Source organism: Strix aluco, chromosome 10 (assembly GCF_031877795.1).
Source record: "Strix aluco isolate bStrAlu1 chromosome 10, bStrAlu1.hap1, whole genome shotgun sequence".
NCBI classification, from domain to species: Eukaryota; Metazoa; Chordata; class Aves; order Strigiformes; family Strigidae; genus Strix; species Strix aluco.
Genome location: NC_133940.1, coordinates 4,383,839 through 4,403,235, shown reverse-complemented (window position 1 = coordinate 4,403,235; position 19,397 = coordinate 4,383,839). Strand labels below are relative to the sequence as shown.

The window sequence follows — 19,397 nt, the reverse complement described above, 5'->3', positions numbered from 1 at the left end:
GGCCTGCTTGCTGTGCTCACTGGGTGCTTTGAGCGCTGAGCATCCCTGTCCCCTCTGCCCCCATGTCACAGAGCTGTCCCCCCCCGCCCCCCATTGTGTCCTCGCCGTTGCCATGGCAGTGTTGGGGCTGCCCAGTGCCGGGATGCCCAGTTGCCCTGGCAACGGGGACAACAGCCTGTCTGGCATCGGGATCCTCCCGTGAGTGTGTCCCCACAGCCCCTGCAGAGAGGGAGAGGTGGGGGATGCTGGGGAGCGGTGTCTGCGTCCCCTTCCTGGCCGAAAGCCAGAGGGCGGCTCTGGGTGCTGGTGCTGTCGGGTGGCTCAGCCACAGGCAGGCGGGGGGGAGCTTGGGAGCGGGGCGGAGCAGGGACCCGGGCTGCAGAGGAGTTCGGGGGGGGGGGTGACACCCCCTGCCCCATGCCGCAGGGCTGGGGGCATCCCTTGTGCGAGATGGGGGTGCCTGGGGCAGGGGGGTGCCCGGGGTAGGGGGCCCTCGGTCCTGCATTTGAAATCTGTAGGGATTTTCTGAGCAGCAGTTCCTGCGTACGTCCAGGGAAAGGAGTGGTGGGCTTGGCAGTGCTAGGTCTACAGTTTCACTTGATGATCTTAAAGGTCTTTTCCAGCCTAAACGATTCTATGAAATGTGGTCCAGATGCCAGAAAAAGAGTAAATAAAAAAGGACATGCAAAGTTGGCAAGCCAGGATAGCAGAGATCGGATGCTGGGAAGGGGAAAATGGTGCTGTAAATACTTAAGGCAGGAGCCACAGCAGTAAATGGTAGTATGTGGAGCTGGGGACTCTCCAGCAGACCCTTGGAAGGGACCCTTGGTCCATCTCACTGTCAGCTGACAGATGAAGTTCATGAAAAGAAATAGTTGTGGCTCGTGGGACTGCACCCACAGCAAAAGGCTTTTTTGGCTCAGGGAATATTTTTATGGAGTTTTACTTCTATGAATCTTAACTCTGCCACTTAAATATGGTCTAATCATGAAACAGTGTGGGGCGGCCTTATGTTCTCCACTTAGGAAGGATGCCACAGCCTGGAGACACAGGTGTATCCTTTGGGTCTGCTGTGAATGGGATTCTAGATTTTCAAAGTCTCATTGTTACACCTTCCAGGTTTGCCTAGTCATGGCCACTGGGAAGATTCATCGGTCCATGGGATCCTCCAGAATGGCTGATGGACTCCAGAGTAAGGTGGCAGTACGTCGTTATCCGAAGCTGGTCAGAGAGGCAGAGCAGCGTGTGCCTGTAAGTACCTGCTGGGGGCTGGGTAGGAGCTGGGTTAAGGCTGGAAGCTGCCCCTGTCCCTCCTCTGCCTTCCCCTCCTGTTGTCAGGGTGCTGTGGAGCCAGGCACCACCTCCCCACCTCTTTGCTGCCGTGCTTCTGTTGGAGGGGGCTGTCATGGTGCAGTGGGGGGTGGACTGTGTTGCTTCAGGGTCAGGGTCTTGCCTGAACGTGCCAGTGGAGCCGAGATAAAGGAATTACTGGGCATTGCACGGGAACAGCTGAAGCACAAACGTGCTTCCTTCCGTCCTCTTTGCTGTGTGGGCAGTAACATCTTCTGTCACGTGGGCATACCTGCCAGTGCTGCCCTGGCCACACCGCTGGGCAGCTGGGCATGTGGTGGGCTGCTCAAACCGCCTGGAGTCTTGACAGGACACGACTGTCCCAGATAGAATAGCTTCCAAAAGAGTTGTTTCATGGTATCTCGTGTCCTGTGTGGAGCACAGATGCAGCCGTGCAAACAGCAGTGGATTCAGGGCGATTCCTCCTTCCCACCCACAACTGTCCCCTCTGCTGGCTGGAGCTCCCTTCACTGGAGGTGACCCAGTGCTGAGGCTCTGTCAAGGAGACATCTCTGTATCCTTCTGTGGAGGGGTCTGTGAGGCCAGAACAGCGAGAAAACAAGTGCTAATGGAAAAGAAATAACGAAAACTTGGACCCATTCCTCTCCACCTCAGTCTTGGCACAACACTGCTTTTCTGCTTTCCTCTGACTCACCCAGCAGTGCCATCTCCACCTGCGTGTTGGTTGTGAGCACTGTGCAAGGGTGGAGTTAGGGGATTTCTGATAACTCCTCCCCACTCTCTTCAAAGGTCTCTGGCTCAATCCAGCAAAACTCAAGAGGGAACAAATACCCAAAGAGCAGAAATCCCCAAACATGTCACATCACCTCATGAAGGAGAAGCTAATGGGACAGAGCCACTTGCTTAGAGCGTGTGTATTCCTCTCTATATCATTAATTTACTGATGTTAAATATTTCAGCTGGTAATTTACGGGACTTCCAGGACTATCCTAGTGGCTGTGATCACAAATTACTCATCAGTGGCACTTGAACGAGAAAGTCTTTCTGTAGAAAGGCATTTCTGTAGCTCTTGCTGGTGTTTTGCATTTCAGCTGACTCCCTCTGCCTTCCTGAAGGAGATGTCTCTTACCACCAAGCAGAGGCTGGCCAGCACCCGGGAGATGAGGCGGCCCCGGATTACCCAGCTTCTAGACATGGGTGAAGCCTCCCATCACAAGGTAGCCTTTTCCTGCCCTTTTCCTTGCTGCTTGATGTGACATTTGAAGAGGGTGTGAGTTTGTGACAGGCGTGCCTCCGGCTCATCTGAATACCTCAGTGACTAGGGCCTGTTGTCTTTTCAAACTGCTGGTGGTGGTGGAGTTCCTTCTGCTGGGGAAAGGTAGAACGTTTTTCCCTGGTGAGAGGTTGGAAGTCCTGATCTGCACTAAGTCAATATAAATAACCTCTGCTGAAGTTGGTGGGTTTTGCTGGAATTTAACTGATACTGGGGGAAGGCTGGGGCAGGCCACAAGGGCTCAAGCTTGCCATTTTCCATCCTCCTGGTGAAATAGCCACCTCGTGCTTTGGTGTAGTCACTGTCAAATGCTTGGGGTCATGGGACTCCCTCAACGGTGGCAGCATTGCCCCTTGAAGGCTGAGGGCCTATAGAAGTTACTCGAGATTTAACAAAACCAAGTGCATTAATGTTTTGGGTTGGAACAATGTGTGGGACCTTTACAGGGTGTTAGATTTTGCAGGCTGCCAGATATACAGGGGAATGGCCCTGGGCAGAGGGGAGTGGAAGTGCGTTCTCTGGATCAGTGGTTACTTAGATGTATGTTTAAGCTGCTTTTCTCACAGGACTGCTCACCACAGCACACAGTCCAAACGGGTGGATCGCTGAGGTAGGCTGTTGAGTGGAAAATTGCCAGCAAGAGACCTGTAACCAATTGGTTAAGGATTGCCCTAGGCAGCACAGGAGGCTGGGAACGCATCAGATGAGCGCACACATAACTGGCAGCGTGCTGCAGGCACGAGCTGCCGTGTGAGCGTGGCTCCTGTGGAGCAGCAGGAGGCCTGCCTGGGTCTTTTGAGTGGGAACAGTGCAGCTGGGAGAGGGGAGACAAAGCAGGGAGGAATTTTCTCAAGTATTGCCTCTGCTCTGTGAACATTTGCTGTTTGTGTATAGTTTCAGACATGCTTCTGCAGTGATATTAAATGAAATGGCAATAATGGAATACAATAAAGCATCTATTTAAAGCCTGTGGAAAAAGGAGATACCAAGTCCAGTCTTACTGAAGTTGCCCAGTAATGCTGAGAAAAGAGCTAAACCTTACCACTATCCAGCATTCACCTCCTTTGTCTTTTTCCCAACTACTGTGTTACCTTCTTTTTAGCCTTACCTCCTCTGGTAGTGTTGTCTTCTAACTGGTTTCTAGGCTCTCTATCAAAAAAGATATTTAGGGATGTGTGGGACTCGGTCTCTGTCTCAGAGTAAAGATCATCCCAAAATTGTTTCCCATGGAGTCTCGTGTAAATTCTTGGGTTTCGCCTGCTCCATGAGTGCTCGTGGCTCTTCCAGGAAGTGCTCTGGAGCTGTGTGACCACCTTAGCACAGGGCTCTGCTGGCAGTAAGCGCTGCCTTGCATTCTGGAGAAGGAAACCTGGAGGAACACCTGCCAAAAGAGCTTCTTAGCTTGAGCCTGCTCAGTGTGGTCCAGAAACTTTTGATCAGCTCAGAACACAGGTGGGGGGCTGTTTCCCTAGCGTGAGCTGCGTGGACATACTCACCAAGAGACTGTACTCCACTGGAGATCGGTGTAGGATTCTTTCATGAATCTTTCTCCCAGCAGCTGACCCTCCTCTCACTGCTCTGTCTTGCCTCTCCAGTTCTCAGCAGTTGACCTGGAACAGAGCTTGTTTCAGCCTTTTCCTTCAGAGGTGGTATTTCAGAACTACGTCCCCTTCGAGGTCTACGAAGTGCCACTGATTCTGAGGAACACTGACAAGGTAAGTGGTGGGATGCGGAGGTTTAACACTGTGCTGGAAGAGGAGAGCAGTGTAATTCCTGTGGTTTACAGCATAACAAATTATCTGCTGCAGCACAGCACACCCAGAATAAAATGTCTCACCACCTTTATTCTGCAAGATGGTGGAAATCTTCCCATGCTGGGGATTCTCCCCTTGATTTTGGCCACGCATTGGTGGTATCTAACGCAAAGGAGCTTTTCTAGTCGGCGTCCTTCCCCTTGAAAGCCCTGGATTGATGGGAACGTTGAGGGTTGTACAGTTCTTACCTGCTCTCCTGCTTTACCTTGAGTGTGCACCATGTGCTGGTGGCTTCCTGGTTAATCTCGGTTTCTGGCAGGGCACCTCTGCCTCTCACAGCCTGTTTAGCTGCCTCTGTGCAGCTCACTGTCAAGGCCCAGAGCTTGAGCCTTCTCCATGCTGGAGGAAGTTATGGTTAGTGGCATTATCACTCCAGGAAGGGTGTTTTGAAGCAGCAGGGGAAATGGACTGATTTAGCAGAAGCAGTGGGAGGCCTTTAGGTGCCACTTTAGGCTCCTGCTGAGCTTAATGCAGTTCTGCTCAGGTTTTTCTAAGCAACGTGGCTCTCTGCTTTCCCTTTGGAGAACCACAGCACATCCAGAGTAATGTTCTCTTGAAGGTCTCCACCTTTACTTGAAAAAATTGTGATCGTTTTGAGATTTCCCAGGAGAGTTGAGAAGGGAGAAGTTGAAAAATGCCAGCAATGTTGTTGCACTGTAAAGAGGAAAATTGAGACCTTTTGAATTTTGGCAGGGGAAACGTTTGCTTCAATGAGGCATGTGCCAAGAGCAGCTGGTGGGAAAAGGCAGGAGGGAGGAAAGGAGCTGAGTGGGAAAGTGCTCTGGGAGAGAACATTGTACACGCAAGGGTTTCTCTTGACATGTAAGAGTAAGTGTGCTGGAAGCAGAGAATGTTCAGAAAAAGAAAGGTGTAATTAAAGATACTGTTCTGTAATGAAGAGTAAGATGTGTACGTGAGAGGAGGGCAGGACGGGCAGAGGGAAGTGTCCGTGAGAGCACGTGAATTAACCCCCCCTCCAAATCTACCAGTCTTGTTGGAAAACAAACAAGTGGACAAAAAAAGCTGTCAGGGCATGTTGCAGGTGGGGGAACAGCAAGAGAAGTCAGAGTATATTCTGAGATAACAGGTTTTGACAGGGACGTGGTTGGAAATGGAAGACCCTTTGGCAAAGACAGTTGCAGGGTGGTCCCTCAGTTATTCCTGGAGAGTCCTGCGCCATTCCTGGCCTGGCGTTTAGCTTGGGAATACTGGAAAGAGCAGCGTGGGTGCCCCTGTCCAAGGGATACCATTCATGGGGTCCACGCTGATTCTGGGCCCTGGCAGAATGGATTCCATCCTGGTGTATTAGGTGCATGTACCTCTGTAAGGAACTGAAGGAATTGATGCCTCAAACATTCATCGACAGAGAAAACCTCCAGGACAAGCTGTGGCCTTTGTGATTAGTCTAAGGAATGTCACCCGAGGGAGCAGGAGTGTATGGAAGGCTGCACCCCCCACTCCCTTGCAGTTGTACTGACAAACTCCTTATGTGGGCCTCAGAGGGGGGAAACTGAGTGGAACCGAAAGTTTCCCCTCAAGCACAAAGACCGCTAATCCCTGGCTGCACTGTGTAAGCCCGGTACTGTGTGGCTCTGTTGTGTAAGCCAGACACCATGCTTGCCTTGCTAACAACTTCGTGCCTTCACCGTTGAAGGGGCGACAAGGCCTGACAAGAGGTGAGCATTTCTGCCCCAGAAGCAGAAGTATGTTAATCAGCTGATAAGATGAACTGAAACTTTGCTGTGTGTGCACCCACCGCCCAAGATGGTCGGACCTGAGACAACGCTGGATCCAGGGGTGCTGATCCAGATTTCTTTGACTCTCTTTCTCACCTTTCTACTGCTTTCCTTTCTTTTCTTTCTTACAGATTTATAAGAGATCACATTGCTTATTATCCTTTTCCAAGTTTAAATTGTTTTCTACTGCAAGTAAAACATTTTAACCGGTCATTTGGTGTTGTTTCACCTTAATTTAACCCAAGGGGATCACGGAACTGTTGTGACTTCCTGGGCTTCCATCCCGGGTTGTGACAACCTCAAGAGTTAAAAGTGCTTTGGAAAGGTGGTTAACACGGGATGTCCCCAGGGCATGGCCAGGTATTTTCTCCTCATGTTTCCATATGAGTGGCAAAATCATAGTTTCCTGTCTTTCCTGCAGGTTCCTCGGCTGGTGAAGGTTGTCTTGGAGACGTCGCCTTACTTCAAGTTGACCAGCCCCGGTGGTGTGTGCTGTAAGGTAGCACCTGGCATGTGTTCAACTTTCCAAATCCAGTTCACCCCTGAGGAGAACAAGGTGAGACTGGAGGTCCAGAGAGGTTGGTGCCTTCAGTGGAAGCTGAACCTGCAGGGCTGGATTCAGAACAGGGCATCTGCTGTGGGTTTTGAGGACTGTCCTGGTTCCAGTGGGGTTGCCCTGGATCTAGAACCGGGGGAAACTCTTTCCCCATGGTGAAGATTATGCTCTCATAGGCTGGTGAAGATTATGCTCTCATAGGCTGGAGTCTCTTATGCGTTTCAGACCATTTTTATCCTTCAGTGATGGAACATTTAATGTCATGTCTGCTGGTTTCAGAGATAAGAGAGTCTGCCGTCTGTGGTGGGGCGGCCTCCCAAGGTGTTGGTTTCTGGTATCTGTTCAGTGCTGTGTGATTATGGGTTTGCTCCACTAACGGTAGATACAGAGGTCTGTTTAAAAGTGACCTGTTATTTGGAAGACCCAAAGTGAGCCTGATCAGAGTGGGGACCGCCACCTTTGAAAACTGGAGTCACCTTAATGCCTAGCGTGTTGGACATGGTAGCGAGACAGCGGAACATTATGTCTGAAGTCATCGCGGTTTTTACGCACTGGTTATAGCCCACAGCCTGCTGTGGGGTCTGCTCCAGGCTGTGGTCGGGCAGTCTGCAGCTGGTCCCCTCTTGGCACTGCAGGATGCTGTTAGCTGCTGCAGCAGGGACTGACGGGCTGTGCTTTCCCTCCCTGCGCTTCCTTGAGCGTTCGCGAGGGAAGATGCACGTGGAACAGTAGGAAAATGGCAGGGTGGGGTGTGGATGTTTATCCATCTCTACCCAATGGTAGGGGTTTAATTATTATGGAAAATACTAGAGGAACAAATAGATCCAGAGAGCTTTTCTGTTTCCCATCGGGCAGCCACTTCCCTGCCTCACCCTGGACTGGAGCAAAGATGGTGCTTTTCCATCCCCGCTGTTTTCAAACCTTGCAGCTGTGCTGTCCCTGAGGACACTTGTCTGTCTGCGATGCAGATGCGAGGCTGGGGCAGAGGGAGGGCTGTGCAGGTGGCAGGGAGCCAGCCTGGCACAGGCACACTGAGCTCTAGATGTCCCTAACTTGGCAGGAGGTTGTTGGGCTGCAGGTGGCTTTGAGACATCTGCCTGAACGAGCACATACGGGAATAAACGGGCAGGTACAAGCTGCAGGCAGACACATTACCCAGAGCCTGCGGGGTGGCTGTGTCGTCATGCGTGTTACTGTGATTGCTGTGTCAGCTGGCACCTCTTCCATGCCAAACACGCCGTGCCTTTGCTTAGAGGTTTGCACATCAGTGCTGTGGCCCTGGCAGGTCTGATTCTCAGTTCTGTGATGTGAAGGGTCAGTACTGTTATCTGGAGGCTTGTTAGTACAGAAGAATTTAATACCTGGCATGGAAGGGGGGAAGCATTGCAGGGAAACAAGGACAGGCAGGCTGAGTCCTTCCACCAGCATCCTGCTACCTCTTAGCACTGTTCTTCGCATGACTTTGTTGGAGAGGTGAGGCTAGGGGATAGCTTTGAGCCAGCAGATGTTTCTGCACCCAGCCAGAGGTACAAGATCTCTTTGGGCGTACCTGCTTTTTCATCTTTCACTTGCTGCTTAGATATAGTTTAACACTTTGTCCTATCCTCAAACAGCATGGATATAGAAAACTAAAGAGGAAATGCCCTGTGGTCCCTAGCTCCCCATGCTTGTGAAATAATCTGTTCCTTTGGAGGGACTGAGAAATTATTTAACATTAATATTTAGGGTTAAAATTATGTTGTCCTAGGGCAGTTCTCCAAACTACCCAAGTGACACAAGAGCTTAATCTCATTGAAGCAAGTTTTGAAAAGTACACCGGTGCCTTCAAAATGTGATTTATTCATATTAATTAGTGTTCTTTTTGGGGGTGGCAGAGGTAAATTGGTGCCCATGAAGAGCAAAGTGCTGCTCTTCAAGTTTAGAGAGTCAGCAGAGCAACACGTGAACATCACCACAAATACAGGTAGGGTGAGAGAACCCTCAAGAACACCGATGTCCAATACTTTGTCCCTTGTCTTGCACTTGAACTGGTGAGTGTATGGAGCAGGGAGCTCTGCCAGCGAGAGGTCCTGTGCACAGCTCCAGTGACACTCCGGTGGTTTCTGCTGCACTGGGGGTTGTGCAGGGCATGGGCAGAGGGATGCATGCTGCTCAGCGAGGAGCACGTGGGGATTTATACAGCAGAGTCAGAATTTTGTACGAATTGAACATTTTGTCTCGTACTTGATGGAGTGTGGGCCAGCGAAGTACCAGAGCACTGTAGCTCAGCTTGAAATGTGTCACTAGTGCAGTCAGGAGGTGCACGGCACCTTGAAAACCCCTTAGCAAAGAGGCTTTGGGAAATGGCTCTGTAGACTCACCTGTGTTGGACTTGCAGTGGCTTGCATGCAGAGTACCTGTGTGTAGTTGTGGAAGGCTTACGAGTGCTGCCTTTGAACAGCCTCTGCCCCTCTGCTGCTCCATCATCTGCAGGGATGGTGGATCACCCAGTGAGCTGGGACGCAGGTACAAGCCCCTCTGCCAGGGCTGGGCAGTCCTCCTGCTGTGGAGTTGGTTTGAATCTGTTCTTCCCCGGGGTCAGTCTGACTTCAGCGAAGTCACTCCTGATTCAAGGGAGTAAAATTGCGGCTAAGCCCTAAATAAAAGGACCGTGTGAGTTGTTAGTGGCTGAAATGCCATGTGCCATGGAGCGCTTGCTTGAAAAATGAGCAGTATCCTATTTTCTTGCAGTCATTTGGGAATGTGCCACAGGATTGGACTGTCAGAAAGTAAATAAATAGCTGACATGTCTCTCTGTTTATTGGCACTTACCTTAGAAATAAGAAATGCTAATTTTTCTGTTGGGCAACGTTTCCAATTAGTTACTCTTGCTGCTTCTGATGTACACATTTCTGTTTTAGGGCTTCAGCTGCACGGTGTGGGTGTTCTCGTGCCACCCTGTGTTCGGGTGTCCTTGCATTATGGTCTGACAGTCTCTGTCTAATTGGAAACCATTGTGGAACTGGCTGGCAATAGACAGGAATACATTTGTGGGTGTCCTTTGGCTTATTAATAGATTATCTTAAAGGAAGAAGGAAGCAAGAAGCATATAAATACATAGCACAGCTTATTCTGTTTGTCCTCTCGCTCTTTTCGCTGTAGCAATACAATATATTCAAGCAATACAAGTTCAGTCTGTAAGGTTTGCCAAATCCATTACTGATGCTCAGTGGAGACTGAATTAATGCTCATTAATATGAAATATGACAGGCTGATGAGTTATTGCATTACTGAAATTAAAATTCAGTCGGGCGCTGTTAGATGTTTGGTAGCACACAGAAGCTATTCCAAGTACACTTTAAGATGACTTTTGCAGGGAGGAAAGGGGCAGAAAATCAAGGCAAATGGCCCTGTGCAAAATGAACCTGGAGCAAAGTGACCGATTTCAAAGCCTCCTGTGAATTGGTGGCTGAGGAAGGCAGGAGAAGGGCCACCCCTTCTCATGGGAAGCTGTCTTCACCCTCCAGTCTCTCCTCTCTTTTCATGGCCCTTATTTCCCAGCCTTTATGATATCCTGGTTTCAGCAGGGAGCTTTCCCTGCTTGACTTGCTATGTTGCCTCATGCTACAAGGATCTCTTCTTTGCAGTTGTCTGCTGCAAGGAGTTCAGTGAAGTGTTTAGGATTGGTTACGCAGCAAAACCGACACCTGCGTTTGCTGGTGTACTGGGCAGTTAGGGTTGCTGTCACTGTGACAGTAATTAATGTTAGCCTGCGTTTGCAAAGAGCCTGAAATGACACCTCTGAGACACAAGCAGTTCTTTAATTTCATTGGGTGCGAATTCAAATGCCAGTGGTGATACTTTGCAGGCCAGAGCTTGTAACTTATTGCTTCTCGAAGGTGAATAAGAGAAGAGGAACCATTGTACAGTGGGAGGTGTTTTCCTTGAAACTGGGAGAGGAGTTGTAGGAAGGATGAAGTTGTATTTTCATGAAAATCTGTAGACTGAACCTGGTGGGTGTAAAAACAATCTTTAAAGCATGGAAGTGATGCAACCCCTCTCTCACCCAGGCATGCTTATTTAGAAACCTGGTTTGAAACCGTCTAAGGGTTTGCAGTTGCAAAGTAAAACAAGGCTGTAAACTGGTTCCAGCTGTACCCACAGACTGTAAGCAAGTGCCTAGCCGAGCTGGTAACGCAGGGCAGTGCTGCAGTGGAGAACTGCAGCCTGTATCTCCTCCCGAGGGAGGGTGATTCAGCTTGCAAAAGCTCACGGGACTGTGGGTTCACAGCAGCCTGAACAGCCAGCTTCTGCCTGGCACCCCTCTTCCCTTGGCTTTCCCCTCGTTTGGCCTGAGGCTGCGTTCAGCTTGGTGCAAGGTCCCATTCTGGTGGGTCACAGAGTGTGGCTGAAGGGTCAGGGCACTCTGAAGAGCTGAGTCCAGCCTTGTACAGGATGCAGTGTCCCAGGGCATCCCTGGAGAGGGGGCTCGGCACGCAACGTGCATGTGCATGAATGGCGAGAGGCAACTTGCTCTCTCAAGGGTCGTGGTTGTCTCTGTGGCCAAATCCTCGTTGCTTTAGCCTTGCCTTCGTGTACCTGGAGAAGTCCCTTTCCTGGGGCAGGCAGTCCCAGTGCCCCTCCCGGCCCCAGAGCTGGGAAGGTGGCATGTGCTTGCTTCTGGGGGGGTTACACCTGGGGGAGGCATTTATTCCTTGGGCTCTTCTGTACATTGCTGTGGATCCACTTGCTCCTTAGCAATGACAGTGACTTGAAAATGGTTTCCTATTATTTCCCTTTAATACTTCCAACTGTTGAAGTTTCTTTTTTCTTTATCTCCCTGCTGATCTGAACTCCTCGCATCATCCTCTGTCAACCTGGCATCTGGGAGAGAGAAGTAAATATGGCATGCCAAGATTTAACAAGGCAGGCAGCTTTCAAGTGGATTTACAGTGCCTTTGTTACAGTAGTGTGGCCACAGTAACAACAACAACAACAAAGTAAATAGTATTCTTCATTTGCTAATGCAGTTTCTGAGGATCTAAATAGTCCAGGATGTGAAGTACCCAGATAGTAGGTGCTTTAAATTCACATGGGCTGCCCGTACCTTTTATTTTAGATGGCTTAGGCTGCAGGATTGAGTACAAAATTGCTAATTCAGAAAGGCTTGCTGAAGATTAAAGGCTCTCCTGAAATGTGATATTCAGTTCTGTAGGTCGTTTGCTGCAGTTTCCTTCCTGGTATTTTACTTTCCAAATACAAGAAGCAAAAGCCCTTCTGCAAGGTCCAGTGTGAATATTTGATATGTCTAGAGAGAAAGATCTTTCTTTATTCTTTTTACATCTTGGCTGTGACAGCATCTGTTACAGCAACCTTAAACCCCAGCTGGTGGGTAGCGCTGGGTGTTAGTTGTTGGGTTAAAGCAGTAGCTCTGTGTCTGTGCCTCCTCTGGCTGCCGTAGGGCCCTTCCAGGCTTGGAGGGGGGCGGGTGTGGGAGAGCAAGACCCAAGCACAGAGGAATCTGAACCTGTTCTGGTTAAGAGAGTTTGTTGTGCCCAATTCCTAAATCAAATTATCTGCTTGCTGCTTCAACAATGATAAAAATATCAGACGACTTCAAAGCACTGAGGAAAAAAGATCAGGACAGCAAGTGAGTGATAAGATGCAGAGCTTCCATCAACTCATGGCTAAGAGAGCTGCTGGAAGTAATGGCTCCTGGCCCTGCTGCAACAGTTTTACCGGTGATTTCAGCGGGGGCAAGGGGATACTTGCAGCACTGCGATGCCACACCGTCCATCTGGAGATGGATCTGCTCCTCCCTACAGTAAAATGATTTTGGTGATTTGATTTGCCTTCCTACTGCTGAAGGCCAGACAGCTGGGGGGACTGTCTCTTTTGTGAACAAGCCTATGCTGGGGAGTAGCACAGCTGAGTTTGCTGTGGCAGGGCTGTCCCAGTGTCTCCCATCTGCAGCTCCTGCTACCACCTGCCTCAGTCAGGCATGCTAACAAGGCATCAACCCTGCAGCAGAGAGGAAGCAAAGCTATTTCCCACGTCCCCTGAGGCTAGGTGAGCTGGAAAGGGAAACTGAGATTAGACACAGGAATAACTCTTAAGTCTAGGGTAGAGCTGGAATAGGCTGCTGAGGGCAGGGGTGGAATTGTTAGTGCTTTTAAGTACTTGTCAGACATCTTGCAAGAATAGTTTGGGTGTAGAGCTGAGCCAGTTCTGGGGTGGGGAGATAGATCAGATAGCTTTTTAAGGGTGTGTGTCCCCAGCCTTGTCCCTATAATGCTCTGGGAAGGGGTGGGAAATACACACTTACCCTGCACTCACCTGACATTAGAACAATTCCCTTGTCCAGCTTGTTAAATATTTCACCGACGACTGAGTGTTGGTCAAGCATGTGGCAAAGTCCTTTTGAAAATGCACCTGAGCGTCCCCTGGCCAGCGTCAGTGAGGTCGCCGCGTTGCTGGGATTGGAGTTAGTGCTGTGGCACAACTGGGTGCTTAGTGGAGCCTTTGATCATCTGTAGTGGTGATCGAAGCGGGTTCTTGTTACTGCTGTAATCCCTTACATGAAATTGCTCTATTTTGGTGCCTCCGAATCAAAGTATGAGATAATTTTGTCTGGTTCTGCCAGCTTGCTGTGAAAGCAGGTGAATCAATGGGATTGTTTCTTCTTTGCAAGTTAACAGCCCTGTTCAAGTCACGCTGCAGGAATGAAAGGTCACTAAGGTAGAAAGTCCTTTGACATTGTTGGATGCTACTGTTAGAGTCATAGAAAACAGCAGTTTTTCTTCTGCCATGGGATGGTACTGAATGCACTGTGCTGAGATTGTTTCTTTCCCTGCAGGATTATTTCTACCAGCTCACCTGCATCACAGAAAGGGAAAAGTTTATTGTGCCAATCCGAGCTATCGGTGCCCGAGCTATCCTGGACTTCCCTGACCAGCTGAACTTCTCCGTCTGTCCAGTCAAGTACAGCTCCCAGAAAACTCTGCTGGTTCGCAACGTCGGTAACCGGGAGGCTCGCTACCGCATCAGCACTGAGAGGTAAAGGAGCTCGTCTTCTTTGTGTAAAACACTGTTGCATGATAACATGGTTGGTAACAACATGGAACCAGAGCATCTGAGCTGCTGTATTGCAGCTGCAGCTGGAAACGGGCAGGACACGTGGGGTTTGCTGTTGCTTATAGTGTTTAAGCGTGACGCAACCTTTGATAAAACTCTGCGTGCTGCAGCGAGGTTTTGTACTGCAGGGGTGTCTCCAACACAGCATCTCGCAAGAGTGGTTCTGTTAGATTGAAAGAGCAAGTGAAGGAAGGCAACCTGGCTGCCCGTGGGCTGTGTAAGATGCTGCGTGGCAGGAGACAGCTCTGGGAGCTCGGTTCCTGTAGACCAAACGCGGTGTCAAGAAATGGGCAAGCTGTGAGCTGGTGAGAGAGACATTTAAGAATTTACCAGCAGCTTTTTCATGACCACTTTTTCATGAAGGGAGAAAACCACCAAATTGCAAGTGCCATTAGAGATCGTAGATCAAAGCAATTGGTATTGAGGCCCTGACAAGAACACTGTGTGGTCCAGGAACTTTGTTTTCCAGTAGGTTTGGTCTGGTCCCTGGGACCAAATATTAAGCAGAATGAGCTTTTAGGTGGAGATGAGCAGACACTGGCTTCAAAACTGCACCACAGCCCCAAAGCAACATGCTAATGAGGGCACAGGCAAAAGATGCAGCAAGTGTCTGGTGCATGGGTTGGGGGCCTTTTCTTCTAGAGCTTTATCTCTCCCAGATTTCCTGGAGAGTGCTGGAATCTGTAGGGATCCAGCTCACAACCTCCTGATCCTGAGTACCTTCTGAAACAGTTACATACCAGTGTCGGCCAAAGACACCCATGCTCTGGGAGGCTGCAAGCACGTGGTGTTACGGTGGTCCCGAATCAAATGCCTGACATGAGTTGTGTTGTGGACAGCCTGTCCTGCTCCTTTTGGTCTCAGAAGACAGTCACCGGTTTCCCAGTTTGCTGAATGGGAGAGGGTGGTGCAGCTGCAGGGAGACTGGTTCAATTGGCTGATAATTCGTGGTGAGTTGCTTGGTCCCAGAGGTCTTGGTGTAGGAGCTGAGGTCAAGAATGCAGCAAAGACCAGTGGTCTGACTTGGTGCACCTGAGTTGCTTCAACTTCTTCTCCAGGAAAACAGGGCTCAAAAGGCTGCTCTTTACTTTTCTCTTGTGAAACGTGAGGGTTCAAGAGGAGCTTCCACCAAAGCCTGGCAAGGTATTTAAGCAGGCTTCTAGGATGCTATTTAAGGAGGCTGCTTCTTTTCCCTGTGGAAACACGTAGACAGGAACTTGTAAATCACTGCACAGTTTTCCTCTGGGATCTCCAGATCTAGTTGTTGCCACCAAAATAAATACTCAGTAAAAGTCTAGCATATTTTTGCAATGTACTCTCCAGCTCTTCTATTGAGTGATACAGCACATGTCGAATCCTGCTTGATATGGATTTTAAGAGTTTCTGAACTTCAGCAATTAAATATTTTGGTCCTGATTTGCAATAAAGAAATGGGAAGCATTGCAAACGTTTTATTTCAAACTACACAAAAAAATATTCTGAACAACTGGGTTGCATGTGTACAGGGATGGAAAGCTGGTATGATTTCCTTTGTCAGCTGAGGGCATCTGCCATCTCTTCCATTTCATTATGAACTTTTGAAAGCCACTTTGAAATTTCAAACAGATTTAAATCTTTGAATGTAAGTAGCATTTTATTCTAATTAAGTTGCCCTGACTTTCGTTCAGATTTCTTTTTAAATACTCTTAAAAGAGTATTTAAAAACACATGCTTGCATGTGAGAGGAGGAGGAGGATGATTAGTGGTGTAGAAGGGAGTGAGAGATCTGTCTAAGCTTAGATCCGTCAGGTGACCTCTGTATCCTTTATTCTCTATCTAAACAATTTAAACTTGTGTTTTCTGGCCTGAGCATATTCAGGCTCTTGCCCATTCACAAGTCAGCTGCAGATGCCACCATTTCCTAGTCCATCGTGCTGCTCATATCGTGTTTCCTTGCAGCTTTTCTCTGGATTTCCTTCTCTGTGGCACCAAGCATAACCTGTTTGCCTTCACCTTCAGTGCATTTTTCAGCCCATCTCCAATCCTAACCTTTCCCCTCAGTACTGAGAGCTCAGCTCTTGCATCTGGTCACTTCATGATGACGTTCCCTGCCTGTTACTCATTTATCTAAAGGCTTTGATGTTTTCTGTTGTGCATTTCCCTCCAGGGAAGAGCTCTTAAGTGAAGCCATGGGGCCAATTCAGCATCCTTCTGCTGTTCCCCGTTCGGAGCTCTCCCTTGCCATGGTTTCTACCAGAAGCATGGCTGCATTTTGACCACTTTTTCATGAAGGGAGAAAACCACCAAAGCACTCCCCATTATGCAGTCTGGCTTTGTGCCTCTCCTCCCTCTGCATGTCCATACCCAGCTCTTAACTGCATAGCATGGTAATAAAAAATAAGAATAGTATAAATAGAGAAAGTCTCTTCGTGTTGTCGCATTGTTAAGGCAGGACAATGAGTTTCTGCTCCATGACATTCACAGAGATAAATGTCATTCCAGTACATTCCACTTGAAAATGGTGTCTGGAAGCAGATCTCAGTGCAGCACTGCCTTTTCCTGACATTGCTGACATGCTATGCCATGCTATGGGGCTAGAGGGGATCAATCCGAGATAAGATCCATTTAGGAATGTCCCCACCAAGCTCTGAAAGCTCAGGAAATTATCCTGCAAGGCACAGTGCCTCGAGCCCCCTTGCATCCCTCCCTGTAGTACCCATACGCTGCATGGAGGCGTGAGATTGGCCAGTTACCATAGGACGTGCAAAGACCATCCAAGGACATGAAAGTAGAGCCTAGGTGCAGTGAAAGAGGGAAATACAGAGCTTGCGAGATGCTGACTCCACACAGGATTTCTCAGCACAGAGATGGAGTCTTGGATGCTTTGACTGTAGCAGACTGGGTTTACTGGAATAGTTATACTGCTTGACTTTGGCTGTTATACCATTACTAAAAACTAATATATGCTAAGATTAAACGACCTTTGGTTTTTTTCCTGCAATAGATCTTAGTGGACAGAAGAGGCAATTCAATCACCAGTAATTTTACTGTCTTCCTTGGGTGTGGAGGTAGCTTGTAATGAAATCAATTCTCCCAAACTCAAATGATTGTATAATGCACCAGTAGACCAGAGAAAGGTTGGCTGCAGAAGATAAACACGCCACGGCACTTGAAGTGTATTGCAGCCTCCTTGCACACTGCATGTGCCAAAGGTGTGGTTGCAGGAGAACAGGCGGCATGGTGGTTTGAGAGCCTGGGCCACAGAACTGCCAGCTTTGTTCACTTGTCAGTCGTGTTTCTCAATTCTGTCAGGAGTATTTGGCCTTTGGTATCATCATGGGATGCCCAACTGTCAAGATGGTGAAAGTAAGCAAGATGTAAATGCCAAAATATATCATTATGAAATTGCTTACAAATCTAGTGTTGCTTTCTTTCTGAAGGGCAATAACAGGCAAGATCTTGGCAAGTACTAATGGGCAGGTCTCTCCTACATTGGTGTGGCTAGATAAGTTTATACAAGCTGGGGACTGCAAGGTGCCATTGGGAGATCTGGACTTGTGAAAGTTTAGATTTCGTACAACAAAGCAAACCTACAAATGCACGTAGTTAAAAAGCATGTCAGAAGAAAACGAGCTATTAAAAAACCTCCAAACCTTATCTTTCGTGTCTTTCAGGAGCAGTAGTGATTCATTAGAAGGGTAGATCTAACAGGATGAGAATTATCCTAAAGAACAGCTCACACTTAATCGATAAAAAGCCAACGTCTATCCCGCTAGCGTCATCTCTCGGCAGTGGTTTTCATTTGGCTATGACAATGTGTCAGGGATGTCTCCTTAGCATCTCTTCTTATCTGTAGGCTGCAGACAACAGCTTAGTGACGGTGACTGAAATTCAGGGGAGTTAAGTTTAACCATGGAGCTTGCATCTTTGGGTCTTGGAGAACCAGGTCCATGTGAGGAATAACGAGCTCCTGCTACAGCAGTAAGAGAGTTGTCTTGTGGGTACAGCATGGGGTGGGATGTAGGACATGCAGTGTCTGATCTGTGCTCCGTTTCTCAGTCCTGAGAACTGAGTCCTGAACTTGGTTGGATCCTCTTCTTCTGATAATTTGAAGAGATGAAGATATCTTCAGGAGTGTTCTTCCCATCCTATCCCATCCATCTGAGGGCAGGAGTATGTAGACATGGGGAAGGAGTAGGAAGGTGATGGGATGGGAGGTAGTGCTGAAGTGTTGCCCGGGATCCCCCTTAACTGGCAGCTTTTCTGTTCTGGCAACATTTCTGAAACAAAAAAAAAAAAAAGGAAAAAACCAAAATCTCTGCCTTTCCCACACCAGGCAATGACCCCACCCAAGCCCTGGCAGAGACCTGCAGCAGTCCTGGCTTAACCATCAGTGCGGATGCAGGACCGTGTAGAACAGCCCAGTTCTGAGGCTGGTGGTGCCTTGTCTTTCCTCCGCTCTCTCCAGAGTCTCAGGTCCAGCACACAAACATTGCAGGCCCCGTGCTTCGGTGGCAATGCTCTCGCTGGTTGTAATGGGAGCAGGTCAGGCCCCTAATTGCAGCGATATCTCCTTAATGAGCAGAAACTCCAGCAATTTCATCAGCTGTCACTACTTACATGAACAAAGTTCAGCTTGCGCATCGCTCCAGTTGTTCTCAATATTTTTGTGTGTGTTGCGTTCTCTAAGCATGGTAAAACTCTCCAGAACATGTTTTTAAGGTGACAAATTGACCACCAGCAAAGCACTAAACCCAATAACTTTTGTTTTCTAAGTGGGGCTGTAGAAGAGCCACGAAGCCCAGCTGCAGAAGCATGTTTCACCTGACTTGTCCCTTTGCATTAAAGCACTGAGTTTTGTGTCTGTCAGCCAAGAGCCGTTTACCTAGTGACAAATCATAATTGCTCATATTAAATCCAAAGTACCCCAACACATTTTCATAATTATTTCCAATGCATTGCACAGAATTTGCCTGGTGGGCCAAGCAAACAGTTATTGAGCTTGGATTACAACTCAGAGTCCCAGATTGCAGTGCTTGTGAATACACAGAAAACCTCCTGTTAAACTCGCCTTGATGTGCTCCTGGTAATGGCACTTCATGTAGCTGGGGGTTTAATGGTTCAGGATGTAAATGGGATCCTCCTTCCGTGTCTTGTTTCCATGTCGTTGTATCGCTCTAATCTGCGTTTGCACTTATTCATCTTTTCCTGATTGTTCCTTTTCTTAGAGCAGCTTTCATTGTAATGCCAATGAAACGTGCCCTTTCTTAGGCTAAACTAGGATGTTTTCAAGGTAAAAAAATGAATTCTGCAATTTAAACCACAATTATTCTCCGGTCTTCCAGAAAGACACTTATCCTCCCTGTCTGATTCCTAGGCTGCAGTCTCACTGGGACAGGTAATGCCCTGACATTTGCATCTCTTGAGGTGGAGTTTATATGTGGCAGGGAAAGACAGATTCCTGAGGAAGTCAGTGTCAAGTTGTGCAGGCAGATAGCTCTCACCATCTCTGTGCTCCTCAAAACCCATCCTCTGGCTGTATTGCTAGCAGTCGGACTCCTGAGCCTCCCTGCAGAGAAGGGGATGCAGAGTATGGGGGAGATGAGGTCGTTTGA

The 19,397-nt window shown here is 48.6% G+C and overlaps 1 protein-coding gene across 1 annotated transcript in view; it reads left to right on the top strand.

Moving 5' to 3' along the window:
• Positions 1-1,131: 1,131 nt before the first annotated feature.
• The window catches only part of LOC141927792 (hydrocephalus-inducing protein homolog), an 88,272-nt gene continuing 70,006 nt past the window's right edge, over positions 1,132-19,397 (top strand). The window contains 5 exon segments of the mRNA XM_074835054.1: positions 1,132-1,251; positions 2,403-2,528; positions 4,180-4,299; positions 6,556-6,690; positions 13,526-13,725. Coding sequence (XP_074691155.1) covers positions 1,132-1,251; positions 2,403-2,528; positions 4,180-4,299; positions 6,556-6,690; positions 13,526-13,725 — 701 coding nt within the window.